This window comes from Anomaloglossus baeobatrachus, chromosome 4, assembly GCF_048569485.1.
Source record: "Anomaloglossus baeobatrachus isolate aAnoBae1 chromosome 4, aAnoBae1.hap1, whole genome shotgun sequence".
In the NCBI taxonomy this organism is placed as follows: domain Eukaryota; kingdom Metazoa; phylum Chordata; class Amphibia; order Anura; family Aromobatidae; genus Anomaloglossus; species Anomaloglossus baeobatrachus.
In genome coordinates this window covers 329,177,756-329,199,792 of record NC_134356.1, presented here as the reverse complement: position 1 = coordinate 329,199,792, position 22,037 = coordinate 329,177,756, and the positions used below count along the sequence as shown (strand labels likewise).

Here is a 22,037-nt window from a genome sequence, read left to right as displayed (position 1 = left end):
CATGGGTGCAGTACTCAGTGGTGCCTGACCAGGTCAGGGGCGCCACACCGGCAGCGCAGACGAGAGTACATCATGTAAACAAGTCAACAATCGCAAAATGAGCAACCAAAATGCTGCTCATTCATCGTGAAATTGGATTATTTATGCTGGAACAAAAGTGATAGTTTTCAACAGCACATCGCCCAGTGTAAACAGGAGTTGTGGGGCTGATAATATGATACTGTAGGGGAGAGATTGATCCACTAGTGATTATATTGTGCCCATCAGCGCTTTATATCCTGTGTAAAGAGGCCGGTAACCAGGCACAGAACGAAAATCAATAAAGTTTTATTGCGCTGGGTTAAAGGGGTATTTCCATCTCCATGATCCTATCCCAATATGTATTATTATTATTAATAATAATAATAATAATAATAATATTAGCAAATGCCTCCAATTAGAAATGCAGTATAGTTCTCCTGAAATAGTCATGTCTCGTACATCATGTTCAGGGCATTGCAGGACCTTAGGTATCCATGGTGACGACAATGCATACAGTCACAGTTAGTTAGTCAGTTGATCATAACTATGGATACCCAGGGTCATGCCCTGCACATGAGGTAAGAGACATGTCTATATCAGGATAACTCTACTACATTTCTAATTGGAGATATTTGCTAATATTATTATTATTATTACGCCTACTACATATTGGGATAGTATCTTGGAGATGGTAATAACCCTCTAATGGCCTGAACTCAGCCTTTGTAAATGCATCTAAATGTTTGTGTGTGATGGTGCAATGTGTTAGCATTTGGGGCACCACTTTAACCTTTTACCCACAGCCCCACTCTGTCTAAAACGGTTTCTGTGCGCCACATCTATGGTACATTTATGGAATATCCTTTTGATATTCCACAATTGTCTCAGATTGAGCGATCACTTTCATATGAGGGTCCAGTAGCCGCCTTCGGGTAATTTACATTTAGTTTGGATCCTGCGTATTACCAATTTTACACTGAAATGCACAAATACAACAAAGCTAAATTATAAAAAAATAAATATATATATATAGAATATGTTTAATCAGAAATCAATAATCAATAAATAATGATCATAAATAAATGATCTGCTACACTCTCTTACTGCTTGATCATTTCTTCGTACAATTTCTGCGGTTTTACTGGTTTGAATGCTTCAAAGTTAAAAAAAAAAATGAGTCACTGTCTGGTGAATCATATTTTTAGGGAGTAAATTCCACAGATGTAACTCCCTTATTCCAGTCATATCTACAATAAACAACCATAATCTTAGCCGCCTGTGTGCCCGTTTATAAGAGTTAGGCTAGGGTCACATGACAGTATAAACAAAGCGCTCCGACTGTCATCCAGAAAAGTGGGAGGATTTTTTTCTCACTTGTCATCCGTGCGCTGTCCGTGTACAGTTCATATGTACTCCGTTTTTTTTACTCTGTGGCTACTAATCATTTACGGTTTCCTATGGTAGAGAAATGAAATGTTTCTGTAAAGATTTGATGCTGTCCTGTGGCTCTATATGGCATCTGTTTTAGGTTTTTTTTCTTACACCTACATTTTATGTCGGGGTGGACCATGCTCCGATTTTATACTTAGGCTATGTGCGCACGTTGCGTACAGTTCACTGCAGAAATTTCTGCAGCGATCTGAAGAGCACATGTGCACTTTAAATCGCTGCAGAAATGTCCGTAGTGAAGCCGATTCCATGCGCTCTGCCTGCAGCTCCTCCCATAGAGCAGGAGCTGCCGGCAAAGTGCAGGAAAGAAGTGACATGTCACTTCTTTGAACGCAGCGCTTCGGCAGTAGCCGAAGCACTGCGCTCTAAAACGCCACGTGCGTACGGCCCCTGCACAATCTCCATAGACTGTGCAGGGGAGGCAGGACGCATGCAGTTACGCTGCGCTACAAAGCGCAGCGTAACTGCATGTATTTACGCAACGTGCGCACATAGCCTTAGACAGATTCTATCCGTGAAAAAAAAAAAAAAAATCGGTCACCAGCACTGCCCCATTGAATAACATTGGTCGGAGTGCTGTCCAATGAAACTTGGATGGCACTGGTTCGATTTATACGGTGGTTTAAGGCCCTGTGCGCACTAGAAAATGGAATTTTCTTAAGAAAATTCAACAGGCTCTGAAAGTCTTCCACACCCGCGGGAAAAAAAAAAAAAGCGAAAAAACTGTACCGAAATCCGCATGCATTGTGTTGCATTTCGGTGCGGTTTTGTACATGTGTTTTAATGCATTCAATGCAATAAAGCACATTGGAAAAAAAAAAAAGAAAAAAAAAAAAGGTCATTTCCATCTGAGATAGATAGATAGATGGAGGACAGATCAATTAGTAGATAGAGTCCTTGTGAGGACACACTGCAGTTCTCACGAGTGGTAGTGTGTTCACATTACTGACCGTAAGAAATGACCTGTGGTTACCTCTCTGCGGGCTGCAGGAGGGGGGGGGGAATTAACCCTGGCCCTCGCTCTCCCCAGCCTGAGAATACCGGGCCGCCGCTGTGTGTTTACCTCGGCTGGACGGTAAAAATACGGCGGAGCCCGCTTTTCTATTTTTATATGTACGTTTGATTTCTATGTGTATTATACATGTCTGTGTGTGAGTGTGATCTGTGTGTGTTTACTCTCTGCTCCGCTTCCTCTTCCTGTCATAATGACATCACTTCCCTGCAAATTGCAGGCCGTGATGAACATTATGTCCCGAAAAACGAGAAATACCGCAGGAAATAACGCAGGAAAACGCAATGAACCTCACAGAATTTGCTACCTGCGTTATTCCCTGCCGGATTTCACGATTAAATTACAGTCAATGGAGTGAAATCCCGCAGGTACCTGCGGAAAAGAAGTGACATGCAATTGTTTTTGCTGCAGGAATCCCGCATCAAAACATGCAGCTGTCAAAATCTGCCTAGTGCGCACAGCATTTTTTTCCCCATAGGATTTGCTGGTGAATCACTGCAGAGATGTTATAAACATTTTCTGCAGCGAAACATGCCGCGAATCCGCAGGAAATCAGCGGCAAAAATCGGCAAGTGCGCACAGGGCCTTAGCATGCCCTGAAAGAGAGGATAAAGGATAACACTAAAGCGGGTTTTACATGCAACAAGATCGCTAACGAGATGTCGTTGGGGGGCACGGAATTTTGTGACGCACATCCGGCCTTGTTAGTGACGTCATTGCGTGTGTAACGCAGGAACTACCTGTTAACGATCAAAATTACTTACCAAATCGTTGATCGTTGTCCAGTCGTTCCTATCCCGATTATCGTTGCTGCTACAGGATGCAGGTTGTTCGTCGTTCTTGCGGCAGCACACATCACTATGTGTGACACCGCAGGAATGAGGAACATCACCGTACCTGCGGCCGCCCGCAATGAGGAAAGAAGGAGGTGGGTGGGATGTTCGGCCTGCTCATCTCCGTCCCTCCACTTCTATTGGGCGGCTGCTTACTGACGTCGCTGTGACGCTGAACGAACCGCCCCCTTAGAAAGGAGGTGGTTCGCCGGCCACAGCGACGTCGCTAGGCAGGTATGTGTGACTGTTCCTAGCGATGTTGTGCGCCACGGGCAGCGATGTGCCCGTGATGCACAATCGACGGGGGCGGGTGCTTTCACCAGCGACATCGCTAGCGATGTCGCTGTGTGTAAAGCCCGCTTAACTGCAGTAAAGCCTGAATTTGTAGGTGCTGGCTAAAGTAGTGTGCTGCCTCAGCAGCGGATCGAACCGCTCGGATCCGGGGGTAGTGTCCGTTCGTGTCTCGAGGGTCTCCGGACCCGGGAGCTTAGGTGCTACACTCTAAAGTATAAGGGGGGATATTTACAGGGAAGTTATAGTACGTGACGCCACCCGTGGTGTGCGGTAATTGGGAGTACCGCTGCTGCCGTTGGAAGTACCCGGGGTGATGGAGGGGGGCAGAAAGGTGTCATTGGCCTCCACGGGTAGGGGTAGGCCCGGGACTCTGGATGGTGATACTCAGTGCCGTGAAGGGGGAAAATCACTCAGCCAATAAGCAGATGCTGACAACCGGGTAAACCAAGTCTCTGGGTGCCGCTGACGGTCAAAGGGGAGCTCGTCCGGGTCCCGTCCCCTGCAGTGCTGCCTGGTGATCCGTGACCTGCCTCAAAGCTTAAATTCACCGTAGTGGCCCAGTAGTCTGGAACTTGCCGGGCCCCGCTCCCTACTGTGGCTAAGTGTGGGAGCCTGCTCTCAGGGCTCACGCTTGGGATTTCAGTGGGCCGCTTGTTTGGAAAGCCCTATCCCCCTCGTTGTGCTAGTGCCCCGATTCTGGAGGTAGTGGGAACAGTCCATGAAGGCTCCGTTCTCCGCAGGTTAATTGCCGGGTTGCCTGAAGCTTCTCCCCGACCTAGGGTCAGTGTACCCAGCCGTGCCTTCGGTCCCGGACCGGTGATAGGACCAGGCAGCTGACCGTCCTCTTTGACAGGTCCAGGCACCTAGCCTCAATCCTCTGCGACCAGGGGTCCCACTCCTCTCGGTCCAGACCACTGTCTGCAACCTAGTCAGCTTCTCCTGGGAGCCACTACTCCCAGCTTCCTCCTCCACTTCTCCACTACTCTACTCTCTACACTCCTCATCTCCCCTTCCTGACCCCTAGGTGGGCGACCCTATGCCACTTAAGCCGCCCACTGGTGTGCCTGGTGGGTGTGGTGCAGGGTGTATCTAGGATTTGATTTGCTGTTGGAGGCAATACTGCAAGATGGCGACCCAGAACCATGAGGGATTTAAATACTGCACTGAAGAGAAAGAGTGTGCAGTACCCTGTGATGACCTAAATAGTCCAGGGGCGTCACAGTAGTGCTGTCATCACAGTTTGTGATACAGTTTGCATACATTATTAAATATGTCTTAGGCCCTGTGCGCACATTGCATTTTTTGCCGCGGATTTGCCGCGGTTTTTGCTGCAGAATTGGAGTGATTTTTGTTCATAAGCTTCATACAGTCCTTCCCCAGCAAAGTCAATGAGAAATCCAAAATACTGTGCACACACTGTGTTTTTTTTCCTCATGGGTTTTGCTGCAGAATTTCTGCAGCAAAAATAAGTAGCAAGTCACTTCTTTTCTGCGTTTTTCCCTGTGTTCAATGTTAAAAAACTGCAGGGACAAAACCGCAGTCAAACATGCGGTAAATCCACAACAAAAACGCAACAAACTGCGGTAAAAACGCATGCGTTTTTGGTGCGGTTTTTCCGGTAGATGTGTTTTTCTGCCAGAAGGTACTTTTTTCGCTGGAGAAAAAAATCCGCAGTGTGCACACATAGCTTTACACCTGAGGAGGCTGATCTACTTTTTAGTATTCCTAAATGAGTTATTAAGGCCCCTTTCACACATCAGTTTTTTGCCGTCAGTCACAATGCATCGAATTTTGAAAAAAAACGGATCTAGCAACTGATGATACTGGATCCGTTTTTTTCTCATCGACTTGTATTAGTGACGGATTGCAATGGATGGCCTCACGTTTCATCCGTCATTCAACGGATCCATCGAAATTTGTTTGTCCGTCGGGAGACAACGGCCAATGTAACGTTTTTTGTCTACGTTGAAAAATCAGACAGCGACGGATCCGTTACTTGTAGAATGGAAGCCTATGGGCGCAGGATCCGTCGTAATCCGGGGCGCAGGATCCGTCGTAATCCGTCAAGTGATGGAATCCGGGGACGGATTCTGGTTTTTTTTTACTGAGCATGCTATAATTATTATTTAGCCCCCAGGTAGTCGGATTCGTCGAAAAACAGATCTCACATCAGTTTTTCCACAATCTGCGACAGATCCGTCAAGAAAACGGATTGTAACTCACGGCAAAAAACTGATGTGGGAAAGGGGCCTTTAAGCTTTCATGTGTAACAAAAAAATAAGTAGTTTATGAATCCAAACTCAAAATGCTCATCCTAATAACAGGGTTTTACAGGCATACCATCATGGATTCCCAAAATAAGTACACCAGTCTCATCAGGTGTAAGGGACCTTATTAGGGCCCAATTCATCAACGTATTTACTACAGAATTCTGACGGCAAACACCTTAAAATGTCACAAAGGTTTTGTAAAACTCGAAATTGTTCAAAATGTTTGTGACTCTTGCTATTTTTACGCCAGTCCTGGCCAACACCGCCAAAGTGGGCACCCCTGCAAGAAATACGATATAAAGTGATCAAGCATTGTTTCTAAAATACAGACTTCATACCTGTCCCTTATGACCTGCGGTCAGCACCAGTGATCTCTTATAAGCAGCATTCTAGAATACTGTATATAAGAGCCCAGGCTGCTCTATAGAATGTAAAAAACACCTTTTGTTATACTAAATCGGGGGCAGTCGGGTCTGATGCGCATCGCTGGTCTCGTTCCGGTGCCTCCTCTCTTCCTTCCATTACTGACCTCCTTTCCAGCTTCGTGTGGATGACGCGTCTTAGGTCATCCACATAGAGGTTTCAATTGTGCTCCTATGCATGCGTACCTCTCTCTGTCCTGCTGAGAGCAGATTAAAGTGTTGTAGCACATGTGGGCGGTCTTTGACGTTTTCGTCACGCCTGCCTATTACTGTACCTTGACCTGCCCTCAGCAAAGAAGGCCTCTGTGTGAATGACGTGGGATGCCTCACCTACATGAAGCTGGAAAGGAGGTCGGCAATGGAAGGAAGAGAGGAGGCGCTGGACCGGAGACCAGAGACGCCATCTGGACCTGACCGCCCCCTAGTTGAGTATAATAAAACATGTTTTTTCTGTTATACACAGTATACTGGGCCCTTATATACAGCATGTTAGAATGCTGTATATAAGAGCTCACTGGTGGAGGCTGCAGCTTATAGGGAAATACCTGGTCACAAGTTCCCTTTAATTCATTAAAAAAAAAGTAAAAAAAAAAAAAAAAAAAAAACAAACTTATGGGTTTAAAAAATAAATAATGTCATATTTCACAAAGTTCAACTTTTTTAAGTCACTAAAAAAATAAAAACTGTACACGTTTGGTATGGCCTTAATCGTACTAATCTGGGAAGTCATGTTTAGGCCCCGAGATATGAGTATTTTCATCTCAGTACTTGTAAGCCAAAACCAGGAATGGAAAATTTAGAGGAAAAGTATAATAGAAATATGGGAACACTTCTGTATTTTTCACCCACTCCTGGTTGTGGCTTATAAATACTGAGGTAAAAAAACCTCACCAAATAATGTGTGCACGTGACCTAAAAATGCTAAGGTCAAAACTCACCAAATACCCAGAGTGTGCACATGGCCTTACAGGTCATTTTCATGTGACAACAAACTCCATAAGGCCACGTGCACACATTGACTATTTGGCGAGTTTTTTACCTCAGTATTTGTAAGGCCACATGCACACCTTGAGTATTTGATGAGGTGTTTTACCTCAGTATTTGTAAGGCCACATGCACACCTTGAGTATTTGATGAGGTGTTTTACCTCAGTATTTGTAAGGCCACATGCACACCTTGAGTATTTGATGAGGTGTTTTACCTCAGTATTTGTAAGGCTACGTGCACATGACTATTTGGTGAGTTTTCACCTAAGGCTATGTGCGCACGTTGCGTTTTTTTGACGCTGCGTTTGTGGACGCTAAAAACGCACAAAAACGCACCTGCGTCGAAAAAACGCATTTTGCTGCGTTTTTGATCTCTGCGTTTTGCTGCGTTTTTCCAATGCATTGCATGGGCGGAAAACGCAGAAAAACGCAGGAAAGAATTGACATGTCCATTTTTTTTTTCAAGCTCAAAAACGCAGCTTAAAAAAACAGTTGTGTGCGGACAGCAAGAATGAAAACTCATAGACTTTGCTGGGGAAGCAAAGTCATGCAGTTTTGAGGCCAAAAACGCACCCGAAAAACGCGCAAAAACGCCGCGAAAAACGCACTGTGCGCACATAGCCTAAGTCAGCATTTGTAAGCCAAAACCAGGAGTGCATAAAAAAGACAGAAGTGGTGCTCGTGTTTCTATTAGGGTGGAAACACATCTATGCGAGTAAAATCGGTCCGACTGGGCTGAAAAATACTCGGCTGATTTTAGTTCACGTTAGGTGCGAGTGCAACGCAAGTGCGATGCTTTTTGCTCGCGTGTGTGTTGCGATTGCGATGCTAGTTTCATGCAACATCTTAATTAGATAAAAGCTATTACACATGTGTCATTTAATTTACCTTTGGGAATGTGATGTCACATTCATCTGTTGAATATTTAATGAGCGAAGTTACTGCCACACTCGCAAATGTGAACGCTGGTGCGCGTGTGTGATGCTACTTTTAATCCCCTTCCATAGGAAATCATTGGGACAAATGGTGCGAGAAACTCGCAAAAAAGCAGCATGCTGCGATTTTTTTCTCGGTCCGATTTGGACTGAGAAAAAAAAAAAAATCGTAGATGAGAGCTGAATCATTGACTAACATGTGTCCGATTTCAATGCGAGTTTTTCTCGCATTGCTCTACTGCGAGAAACTCGCAAGTGAGAAGCAGCCCGAAGAAGCATTTATACTTTCCCTCTGATTATTCCACTCCTTATTTGTGCAACTGGCCTAAAAGCAAAATCCAAAGAACAATGGTGCAAAGGAAAAAAAATAAAATGAAACACGCCCTCATACAGCTATGTTGATGGGAAAATAAAAAAAATTATAGCTCTTGGAAGCAGGGAAGGAAAAAAGCAAAGTGTAAAAATGAAACATGACTCCAGCAGAAAAGGATTATTAAATCTTAAAGGGGTTTCCCCACGAACAGTTAATTTTAAAGTTGATTTTAATCAATAGATCTTGGAATAATAATAATAATTTCCACAATTAGATCTTATATAAAATGTTTCTGTGCTGAGATAATCTTATATATGTGTCCCTGCTATGTACTGTGTAATGGCCGTGTCTGACTGTACAGGGTCTGATCATACGACAGCTCCTGGGAAGGAGGATGGAGAGAGAGTATACAGACATTACAGCACGTGATCATAGCTAATTCTTTTTGTGAGGTAAAACATTTCCCTTACTGTTTTTAAAAATGTTTTACCTCAAAGAAAGAATAGTCTGAGATCCTGTGCTCTAATGTCTTTATACTCTTTTGTGTCCTCCCCGGCCCACCCCTGTGTTATGATCAAACTATGTCTCTGTACGGTCAGACACGGCCATTACACAGTACATAGCAGAACACATATATAAGATTATCTCAGCACAGGAACATTGTTTTAAACACATGGAATTGTGGAAATTATTATTATTCCAAGATCTATTGATTAAAAGAAACTTTAAAATAAACTGTGCTTGTGTTATATCCCTTTAATACCTTCAGTCTACCTTTATTGAGATAAATGTAATATTTCCTATGCTGACAGATTGAAACACTGTACCCCAATTAAGAGTTTGAAATTGTTATATTAAAATATATGCATAAACAATCTACCGTAAGATGGAAAGTATTGCAATTGACATGCATACTTCATTTAGTGGTGCTATTAAAAGCAGAGGTTATATTTGGCTAAAATGACCCTGGTGGCCAATATCTAGAATGGCAGGCGTCCCAAAAGCAGGAGGAAAGATCACCAAAAACAGGAAAAAAGGGAAAGGCATTATTAGCACATTCCTCCCCTAATATATTAACCTTTTGGAGCCAAAACAACATTGTCTTCCGCTGCATGTTACAGTGACACGGAACTCTTGTATATAGTAATCTTTTATCAAGGGAAATATTAAGAGATTAAACTAGTGGTTCCAATCAAACTGACCCTCGGGTAAGCTTCCTAGTCCAAGCCCAGAAAGAAACTATATCATTCTCTGCTATGTATATCTGATCTAACAATAGTGCCCCAACCCCTGGAGTAACAAGAAATTAGCAAAAACAGTGTCCTAAACTCAATATTTACTGGCGGCTTACAATAATAGTGTCTTCTATTTCACACAACAGGAGTTCTCTGGGCTGTGCTGTCACTAGAGTCAAGTACTAGCCCCGACATACATATACATATATATATATATATTATATATCTATATAGACAGCCAGGCCTCAGCATTGTATTATCCCATTCACAGCAAGTAGTATAGTACATGACAGTCTGGTACTTCCAGTGCTATTGCAGTTGGAAAACCACTTGTTGGTTATATCAGGATCTAAGCAAACTTATACATATTAGCATGTAAGCAAACTGCTGAGATACACACTGCTGGTACAGTACATGCACAAGTGTATGTATATAAGTATCTAAGCAAACTGCTATGATACACACTGCTAGTACAGTACATGCACAAGTGTATATATATGTATATATATATATATATATATATATATATATATATATATATATATATATATATAAGCAAACTGCTAAGATACACCCTGCTACTACAGTACATGCATAAGTCTACATATGTATCCAAGCAAACTGCTGAGATACACACTGCTAGTACAGTACATGCACAAGTGTTTATGTATGTATAAAAGTATCTAAGCAAACTGCTGAGATGCACACTGCTACTACATTGCATGCATAAGTCTACATATGTATGTATCCAAGCAATGCTGAGATACACACTGCTGGTACAGTACATGCACAAGTATATAAGTATCTAAGCAAACTGCTTAGATACACTTTGCTAGTACAGTACATGCATAAATATCTCACTCTCGCTACACAGACTGCTGAGATACACACTGTTAGAACATATACATTCATAAGTCTATGAATAGATGGGGCTGTAAGTAAACTGCTGAGATACCCAGTGCTAGTACACTGCATGCACAAGTATATACATATATATTGATAGCTAGGTAATTGCTGGCACCCCCCGCTAGCACATTGCATACATAGGACCCCTTATAATAAGTAGTGTATAGTGACAGCCGCATGGCACAGACCACCCCTCTCCCCACAGGCTGACACATATAGAGCACTTGTCCGTCACAGGGGCGATCACAGCCTCCACCCACCTTCACCACTTCGTCATTCAGGTGCTTGGGGTCTCTGTTCACCAGGTTGATCTCCTTGGTGTGGACATCTTTCTCGTTGACGCTGTCATCTGCCATGACCTTGTTGTTGGGCTTGTAGATGTTGCCTTGGTCTCGGATGATGGGAGTAGTGTACAGGACGCCCTGGGGTGGATCGCAGCAGTGATGGGAGAGGGAGACAAGAGGAAGAAAAGAAGAGACTTTTAGCCAATGAGCCGCATAGAGGAGGAGGCTGCCACTAGTCAGTGTGAGCAGAGAAACTTCTCCAGCTGTTAGCAGTAAGGCTTGGTATATAAGAGCCCATGCACCACACCACACCCTCTGTACCAGAGCCCTTCTCTCCAGCAGGGGTCATCACATCGGGAATATTCCTCATTCCTCGGGGATTCCGAACCCCTCACCCCTCCCAAAAGGCAATCCCTGCCTGTCACACCCTCAGAGTTTCCATGTGAAGCAAGAATTCAGTCCTATAGCTCCGGCTATTAACCCTTGTATCCCCCAGCAAAGTGCGCAGCTTGTGAATTGCAAAGACAAGTGATCCAGTTTCTGGAAATGTAAAGTTTTCTCTGTGTATAAGCCATTCACTGTGACACGTTTAGAAAACAGGTATGGCTGCAATCACTGACACTGTATAATACAGGGCTTTACTCACAATTGTGCTGCAGGCTCCATTCCCAGCATATTGACATGAGGAATTGCTCTACATGCATGTCTCTTCTGCCACCACAATGGTGGACACCAGTCCCTAATGCCAATAGCCCCATTGTAAATCAGTGGGGCCAACATGTGCATTTATTATCCATCCTACAGCCAATCTGGCACTGCATCACAACTCCATAAGGCCACATGCACACTGGAGTCTTTTACCTCAGTATTTGCTCACTTTGAGTATTTACTGAATTTTGTTTACCTCAGTATTATAGACGTTGAATATGTGGTGATTTTTTTACCTCAGTATTTATAAGCTAACACCAGGAGTGAGTGTGCACATATTTCTATTATACTTTTCCTCTGATTGTTCCAATCCTTGTTTTAGATTACAAATACTGAGGTAAAAAACTCGCCAGATACTCAAGATGTGCAAATACTGAGGTAAAAAACTCAAATACTCAATGTGAGCAAATACTGAGGTAAAAAACTCACCAAATACTCCATGTGTGCAAATACTGAGGTAAAAAACTCACCAAATACTCCATGTGTGCAAATACTTACGTAAAAAAAACTCACCAAATACTCCATGTGTGCAAATACTCAGGTAAAAAACTCAAATAATCAATGTGAGCAAATACTGAGGTAAAAAACTCACCAAATACTCCATGTGTGCAAATACTGAGGTAAAAAAACTCACCAAATACTCCATGTGTGCAAATACTGAGGTAAAAAACTCAAATACTCAATGTGAGCAAATACTGAGGTAAAAAAACTCACTAAATATTCAACGTGTGTACGTGACCTTAGGCTCTATTCATATATCCATTTTTACATTAAATTAGGATAGGTCATCAATGTCTAATCGGATGGGTCCCCCACCCCACACCTCTGCTGATCAGCTGTTCTTGGTGCCGACGTCGTCAGAAGGAATCCAGAAATGCTCTGTTCCGGAGCTGCTCCATCTTCTGACAGCGGCCAAGGCTGGGTACTGCACATCCGCCTCCAATCCAAGTCAATAGGAGGTGGATGTGCAGTACCCTGCCCCAACCACTATCAAAAGATGGAGCAGGTCCAGAACAGAGCATTTCTGGATTCCTGCTGCCAACATCAGGACCGAGAACAGCTGATTGGTAGGGGTACGAGGTGTCAGACCCCGGCCGGTCAGACATTGATGATCTATCCTAAAGGGTGCTTTACACGCTGAGATATCGCTAAGGAGATATCGTCGGGGTCAAAGTGGTTGTGACGCACATCCGGCCTCGTTCGCGAGATCGCAGCGTGTGACTCCTCTGAGCGACCGTAAACGATCGCAAAAGAGGGTCATGGAGAGGTCGTTCTAAAACAAAATATCGTTTTCTGCTCAGTAGTGATGTGGTTCGTCGCATCTGCAGCACCACACATTGCTGTGTGTGACACCGCAGGAGCGACAACCATCACCTTACCTCCGTCCACCGGAAAAGGAGGAAGGAAGGAGGTGGGCTGCATGTTCCGGCCGCTCATCTCCTCCCCTCCTTTTCTATTGGGCGGTGGTTCAGTGATGTTGCTGTGACGTCGCTGTGATGCTGAATGAACCGCCCCCTTAGAAAGGAGGCGGTTCGCCGGTCACAGCGACGTCGCAGAGCAGGTATGTGTGTGTGACGCTGCCGTAGCGATAATGTTCGCTACGGCAGCGATCACCACATATTGGCCGTACGATGAGGGTGGGTGCTATCGCGCTTGACATCGCTAGCATTTGCTAGCGATGTCGCAGCGTGTAAAGTACCCCTAAGGCTAGGCCATCAATGAAAAGTAGTGTCCAACTTTTTTAAGTCAAAATGGAAGCAGGGAGTCCCAAAGGTTGTTTTGTGATTAGTTTAGTCTATTTTTTTTCAGAGCATGCAGATCTTATTTTTACAGTCTAAAAAACGAAATTCAGAGAGACCCCCAAAATAATCAATGGTACCCCTCTGCCTTCATTTCCCGACATGATGCAACGGATCACTTAGTTTGATCGTTCATAAAATGGAACATACAGATTAAATGTTGAAATGAAAATGTGACCAAATACATAAATTTCAGGCACAGCGCTGACATGAACAGATTTAGGGCTTGTTCGCACGTACATGCTGAAATTTCTGCAGCGATTTGACAGCTCATATGCGCTTCAAATCGCTACAGAAACACTGCATAATGGATGCAGTGTTTCAGCAGAATAGATGCCGATTTCATGCGCTATGGCTGCATCCCCCACCATAGACAGAGTGGGAGCTGCATCCAAAGCACACAAAAGAATTGACATGCTGCATTTTTGAACGTACGGATTTGGGTCAAAATTTTGACACTCAAAACACTGCATTCAAAAAAGCAACGTGCGCACGGATGCACAATCTACATAGATTGTGCAGGGGACGCAGGACGCATGTATATATGCTGAAGTGCTAGATGCAGCGTAAACACATGAAATTACGCTACGTGCACACAAGCCCTTAGAGTATACTCACGTGTTCAGGGTGAAATTATATTCCAATAATAAGTAGCGAAGTGAATTGAAAATTAATAATAACGCCTAAAAATTACCTTTTAATAATTCCATCCTAAAAAGGTCACAAAACGTAACCCGTTGTTTAAAACAGACAATGACAAACACACAAATAAAGTGCCGTATAGCCAATAATCACAGCAAATACCAAAACTACCAGTTGGTCATTTGTGAACAACCAAAATCATGTCAGTCATTAACGACAATTCAATATTTTACCAATCAACGTGCTTAGTAAAATGCTAAAAAGTGCATAGACTAAGGAAGAAAAATAGGGAACGATCTCACCAATCCACCGTGATGTCCCTTTCTTCCCAGATCTCCCAGAGATTGCTGATGCCGTGAGGAGCTGGTATGCTTGATGTGGTGATCCTGTGTCAGGAGGACGAGGACCAGGTTATTCACACCTAGACAACCAGACTAGCCGACTCCATAGGGAAGAAAGGGACATCATGGTGGATTGGTGAGATCGTTCCCTATTTTTCTTCCTTCATCTATGCATTTTTGAGCATTTTACTAAGCACTTTGATGACTGACATGCTTTTGGCTGTGTAACGCCTGCCTGGATCAACAGACTCAGATGGGATGTAATGGACAGGCTAGAGGGAAGCCACTCACCAAGCAGGACCCCCAGAACCCTGAAACTCTTTAACCCCTATACAGGGATTTGGAATTACACATGGCCCTGGAGATCACTACCTGTGGAAGGCTGCAGTCCGATGAGAGTAGTCGTCAGGCAGGGTCAAACCAGGAATAGCAGAACAGGGACAGAATCGGCAGGCAAGGACGTAAACAGAAAACGTAGCAGAGGTCAAATCCAGATCGGGCAGCGAGGTACAAAAACAGCAGGCAGATGGGTAGTCAGAAAACACGCAGAAGTCAGCACACAGGAATCACAAAACAGAATAGGGCGGATCAGGAGCCAGGAAATCAGAACTATCTCTGGCAGAGGTCAGCAGACAGGAGAGGAACTAAGAAGGGTGTGGTGTCTTCCCATTGGCTGTAGCTGAATGCTGGCAACTTCAGCTGGAAGACACACGCCACCCACAGTCAGCCAGTGGTACTGTAGATCCCAAGATAACCCAGCCCAGTGGATGATCGGAGCCTGCGCCCACCGGTGCCGCTGGCATCGACTCCTCTACCATCACCAGCACCATCCACGGCAGGAACACGGCGTCGCCTGGCGATCGGAGCAGAAGTCGCTGGAGCGGACTCCGGTGGTGACATAACAGGTTGTTCACAAATGACCTCCTGGTAGTTTTGGTATTTGCTGTGATTATTGGCTATACGGAACTTTATTTGTGTGTTTGTCATTGTCTGTTTTAAACAACGGGTTACGTTTTGTGACCTTTTTAGGATGGAATTATTAAAAGGTAATTTTTAGGCGTTATTATTAATTTTCAATTCACTTCACTACTTATTCTATTTTGTGAATTATACTGTCCTGTAGCTATTTTTGAAATTATATTCCACAAAACCTTATCAAGTCTGCTGATATTCAGCAATACCACAGATCCTAGTGCAGATCTGATGGCACATCTATGGCAGAAGTCCCAAGGTCAGCCTTAAATTCCACCACCAAATGTGGAAACGTAAACTTTCCAAGTAAATGAAAAGTCACAGTGAGTCCCGCTATGTGTATGCTCGGTCCTCTCAACCCTTCCTACAGCAATCCCAGGCCATAGAAAAGTTCACACAATGCGCTAGTAGAATATGCCAAACCTTACTAGTTTTATTCCCCTTACATTTACTAAAAATGGCAATAAATACAAATAAGGTGTCCAATTATTTTCCCACAATGATGCCAATTCTTATTGACAAGTTGCCAAAATTTTCACCAAAGCCCATGAAGGACGCTGCCCAGGGTGAATCCCACAGGTCACATAACAATCCTTGGGGGTATGTGACCTGTGGTATTCACTCTGGGCAGCGTCTTATGGGCTTTGGTGTCAATTTTGGGAACTAGTCCACAATAATTGTTCTCATCGTGGTTGAATATATGGACAGTTTATTTTATATTAATTGCCACTAAAGTGAAAAAAGTGAAAAGATTTAGCATATATTTTATTACCACATTGTATGAACTTTTCTGGGGACTGTAAATTTGGTACACAATCAAAAAAACTAATAAGCTAACATTGTAAGAGAATAAATGCCATAATTGCATTTTTTTATTCCATATATTCTTCAAATAAAGTTGCTTAAATCTGCACAATGTACTCTGTGCGCAACAGAAAATATTTTGCTGGTGAAAAAAGTACAGTAAGAAGCCAAAAACAAGGGCACACCTATTAATATATGCGTACTATGCAGGTGCACATGTACGGCGAGACCATCAACAAACAAATCAGAGAATAAATATAATACATAGGTACACAGCAGTAAAAGAATGTATCAATAAAGTGTAAAAGCCATCCACACAGTGACAAGCTGTACTCAGTCAGGATGGTCCAAATAGACACTGGATACATCAAATATGAAGACTACCCAATTTTTGGATAGTTGTATTTCATTTTAAGATCAAGGGAACCTAATCTTTTGGAGAAAACGCAGGCTTTGTTTACTATATCCGCTATAAATTAGGTTAATCCTGTGAATGCTTTTTTAAGGAAAAAAAGAAATGTCCCCAAAGTTGTCTACCATGACATGACTAGCAGAAAGTCTACTTGCAGACAGAGGTTTTCTGGCATTCAAGGAGTGAGCTTTTCATGCAGAAACCTTTCAGGAAATGCTTCTTTTTGACAAACGTTTTTGAAGGCATTTTACATTTTCCTGAAGCAGATTTGGAAAAGTTTTGAAAGAGTTTTTTTTAAGTGAATTTTGAGGCCTTTTGGTTTAACAGTGTGCAGTTTGGAGCAGATTTCTCCAGGAGCCTCTTCAAAGAAATGACATGGGCTTTCATTTTTTCCACCAGACTTTTTTCAGAACCGGAAGAATGAATATGCTACTTCTTTTGACTGCTGCATGGTTTTCCCCAAAGTGGTTAAGGCTGAATTCACATCAGAATGGATCCGTCAGAATGGATCCTGCAGTGATCCGTAAGGAAAAAAGTTCTGCAAACACAACCTTTTGTCCGTTTTTAAATAACCGATGTCTGCTGGATCCATTTTTTTAACATGGGAGTCTATGGAGAATGGATCCATTAACAGATTGCTATTTGTGAGCCCCAATGGGGACAGTGTTGCCAATGTATGTAAAGTGCTGTGGAATTAATAGCGCTATATAAATGAATAAATATTATTATTATTTAGTCGTATGTTATTCTTGCATTTGTAACAGATTTGTTTTATTCTTTCAGAATCTGTTACAAAGAGAAGCTAGAGAGCAATCTATTAACAGATCCGTTCTCCATTGACTCCAGTGTTAGAAAAATGGATATGGCAGAAATCAGTTTGCCAAAAGATCTCTGCAGGATCCGTTCTAATGGATGGTTACAGGACATGTGAACACAGCCTGATAGAAGTGACAAAAGTCTGAAAATGTGCACAGCAATGTACCATAGCAGTATATTATCTTCAATTTTTGCAGGGCTTTTTCGGACAGCTTCCAAAATCTTCTGTAAAAGACATTGTGTACATACAGTGTGTCCACCCATATCCTGTCCACCGCCATTAACTTGAGAACGGCGGCAGCTATAGGCATAGAAGTGGTGTCTAGGTATAGTAAAGTAGCCATGCGCTACGCAATGAAACCACCTATAGCACCACCTGGTGGAAAACAACGGAGTTATCAATTTTATCTCAAAAACGGAACGAGATAGAGAATAAAAGTGAATTACAAAATTGCAGGGCATCATCAATTCAATACGAATTGACACCTTGCATACAGAAATGCTATGATATGAAAGCCATGACCCCCCCCCAAAAAAATATTGAATGTTGGTCAGGCATATGGTGCTCATTTAACTTTGCTGCTCAAAGTGGCCACCGTCAGTTGCAATGCACATCTGGACTCTGGACAGCATACTGTATCTTGCTGCAGGTTGTGCAATATGGTAGGTAGCACGTTTGTACAAGCATCTGTGATACGTTGTCGAAGGTCCTGCAATGTTGGTGGAGGGGTCGCATACACCTGCTGTTTGATGTGACCTCACAGAAAGAAGTCCAATTGGGTCAGGTCAGGTGAGCGTGGAGGCCATTCAATGCAGCCACCATACCCAATGACTTGTAGGAAGGTCTCCATGAGGTATTGCTCAATGTCTGCAGTCTTGTGAGTTTTACACATTATAATCATAGCATTTCTGTATGCAAGGTGTTGATTCGTATTGAATTGATGATGCCCTACAACTTTGTAATTCACTTTTTTTCTCTATCTCGTTCCGTTTTCGAGATAAAAATGCTAACGTCGTTGTTTTCCACCAGGTGGGGCTATAGGTGGATTCATTGTGTAGCACGTGGCTACTTTACTATACCTAGATACCACTTCTATCCCTATAACTGCCGCCGTTCTCAAGTTAATGGCGGTAGACAGGATATGGGTGGACACACTGTATATGTCGGTGAACCTGCAGTTTTTGAACCAGAAAATGCTCCAGGAAACCACCATTGGTGTTGTACCTGAAACATCTTCTTCAGTGTCTTTTTAGTTGTCTTTGTAGCAACTTTGCTGTCAGCGTCTTTATTTTTTTAACTGTATATATAAATATATAAACTAATGAACGGTTTCCAACTGGAAGCTGCCTGAAGAATGGGCTGGTCACTACTTTTAGCTGCTTCCCAGCTTTAGAAGTCTGAAGCAGTTAAAATAAGCTAAAAAAAAATGAACAAGTAGTTTTAACATTGTAAAACATGTTAATTCTTTATAGCATTCTTTTAGCACTTTTTCAGGTGGAATCGGCATGAAAAAAGAAGCTTTGTGCACATATCCATAGTTGATTTTTGGAGAGGATTCATTCCAAAAACCTTCTGCAGATAGCCTTGGCAGACAATTGGCACTGCTCTGGAAAAGCCATGCACAATAATCCTATAGTAGTTCCAATAACTGTAGTTCACTCTTGTATGGCTAAATATGGAACTGTGTTTCATGTTTGATGTGTAGATTAGAGTGTGTGCACATGTAACATGCAGTATATATATATATATATATATATATATATATATATATATATATATACAGTATATATATATATATATATATATATATATATATATACAGTATATATATATATATATATATACAGTAAAGACCAAAAGTTTGGACACACCTCATTCAAGGAGTTTTTTTATTTTCATGACTCTGAAAATTGTAGATTCACATTGAAGGCATCAAAACTATGAATTAACACATGAGGAAATAAATACTTAAAAAAAAAAGTGTGAAACAACTGAAAATTTGTCTTATATTCCAGGTTCTTCAAAGTAGCCACCTTTTGCTTTGATTACTGCTTTGCACATTCTTGGCATTCTCTTGATGAGCTTCAAGAGGTAGTCACCAGAAATAGTCTTCCAACAGTCTTGAAGGAGTTCCCAGAGATGCTTAACACTTGTTGGCCCTTTTTCCTTCACTCTGCGGTCCAGCTCACCCCAAACCATCTTGATTGGGTTCAGGTCTGGTGACTGTGGAGGCCAGGTCATCTGGCGTAGCACCCCATCCCTCTTGTTCTTAGTCAAATAGCCCTTACACAGCCTGAAGGTGTGTTTGGGGTCATTGTCCTGTTGAAAAATAAATGATGGTCTAACTAAACGCAAACCGGATGGAATAGCATGCAGCTGCAAGATGCTGTGGTAGCCATGCTGGTTCAGTATGCCTTCAATTTTGAATAAATCCACAACAGTGTCACCAGGAAAGCACCCCCACACCATCACACCTCCTCCTCCACACTTCACGGTGGGAACCATGCATGTAGAGTCCATCCGTTTACCTTTTCTGCGTCGCACAAAAACATGGTGGTTGGATCCAAAGATCTCAAATTTGGACTCATCAGACCAAAGCACAGATTTCCACTGGTCTAATGTCCATTCCTTGTGTTCTTTAGCCCAATCAAGTTTCTTCTGCTTGTTGCCTGTCCTTAGTAGTGGTTTCCTAGTAGCTATTTTACCATGAAGGCCTGCTGCACAAAGTCTCCTCTTAACAGTTGTTCTAGAGATGTGTCTGTTGCTAGAACTCTGTGTGGCATTGACCTGGTCTCTAATCTGAGCTGCTGTTAACCTGCGATTTCTGAGGCTGGTGACTCAGATAAACATATCCTCCACAGCAGAGGTGACTCTTGGTCTTCCTTTCCTGGGGCGGTCCTCATGTGAGCCAGTTTCTTTGTAGCATTTGATGGTTTTTGCCACTGCACTTGGGGACACTTTCAAAGTTTTCCCAATTTTTCGGACTGACTGTCCTTCATTTCTTAAAGTAATGATGGCCACTCATTTTTCTTTACTTAGCTGCTTTTTTCTTGCCATAATACTAATTCTAACAGTCTACTTAGTAGGATTATCTGCTGTGTATCCACCAGACTTCTGCACAAGACAACTGATGGTCCCAACCCCATTTATAAGGAGAGAAATCCCACTTATTAAACCTGACAGGGCACACCTGTGAAGTGAAAACCATTTCCGGTGACTACCTCTTGAAGCTCATCAAGAGAATGCCAAAAGTGTGCAAAGAAGTAATCAAAGCAAAAGGTGGCTACTTTGAACAACCTAGAATATAAGACATATTTTCAGTTGTTTCACACTTTTGTGTTAAGTATTTCACTCCACATGTGTTAATTCATAGTTTTAATGCCTTCAATGTGAATCTACAATTTTCAGAGTCATGAAAATAAAGAAAACTTTTTGAATGAGGTGTGTCCAAACTTTTGGTCTGCACTGTGTGTATATATATATGTATATATATATATATATATATAAATGCAGTGTGTGTGTAACATGCAGTATGTGTGTAACATGCAGAGTGTGTGAGTGTAACATGCTGCCTGTTTGTTTGTAACATGCAGTGTATATCTCTGTGTGTGAAATGCAGACATGTGGTGTGCAACATGCTGCATGTGTATAGCATCCGTTATGAGTGTAATATGGAGTGTGCATGTAACAAATAGTGTGTGTGGTATGGAGTGTTTAATTACATGGAGTGTGTATATACCATACAGTGTGTATAATGTAGTTTGTGTAGCATTGTATATGTGTGTAACATGAAGTGTGTGTAGCATGCAGTTCACATTTTGTATGCAACATGAAGATTGTTTGTAACATACATTGGGTGTGTGGCATGGAGTGTGTGTAACATGTGTATCTGTGTGATATGGAAAGAGTGTGTGAGTGTGTGTGTGTGTGTGTATGTGTGTGTGTGTGTGTGTGTGTGTATAGCATCCAGGTAAAAAAATAACGGCACTACACAGCATTCATAGGTGTAACATGTCGGCAGTCACTCAACAAATGAGCAAATTGCTTATTCATTGGTCGATTGGATGTTTTATGTCAGAACAAAAATCATCGTTGTCAGCAGCCATTGCCCCATGTAAACAGGACATGTGCTGCCAATACCATGAAACTGCAAAGGGACAGAATGATCATTCTGTCGCTATTAATATTCATCAGTCTGTGTAAGCAACTTGAATATAGTCAATTGGTGCTTGTTTATTGTCCAGAATTTGGCTAGTGTAAATGCATCCTAAATGTTTAAATGATGGTACAATATGTTAGAATTTTAGGCCCCACTTTTAATTTTTGACCAAGGTCACATCTTATCCAAAAGAGGCTTTGTCTAGGGAGCCCAAAGGGTATGAAAATATCAATACTAAAGACCCATGATAGTTGATCCGTGTTGGAAATTTTACATTAGTTCCGACATGCTTCAACTTCTGCTACTGCTGTGAACTACCATGTTTTAAATTGTTTTGAGCAGGAGACCAAAGTATGAGGAGGATAGGGTGTGATTGTGTGGCGCCCTGGACTAGCCAGGTCATCACAGGGACTACAACACGAC

The 22,037-nt window shown here is 42.5% G+C and overlaps 1 protein-coding gene across 1 annotated transcript in view; it reads right to left on the bottom strand.

Annotated features, from left to right (window-relative positions):
• The window catches only part of CAV1 (caveolin 1), a 124,451-nt gene that overhangs the window by 70,150 nt on the left and 32,264 nt on the right, over nt 1–22,037 (bottom strand). Inside the window, exon 2 of the mRNA XM_075345033.1 lies at nt 10,937–11,098. Within this exon, the coding sequence (XP_075201148.1) occupies nt 10,937–11,098 (162 nt within the window). The remainder of the gene's footprint in view (nt 1–10,936; nt 11,099–22,037) is intronic.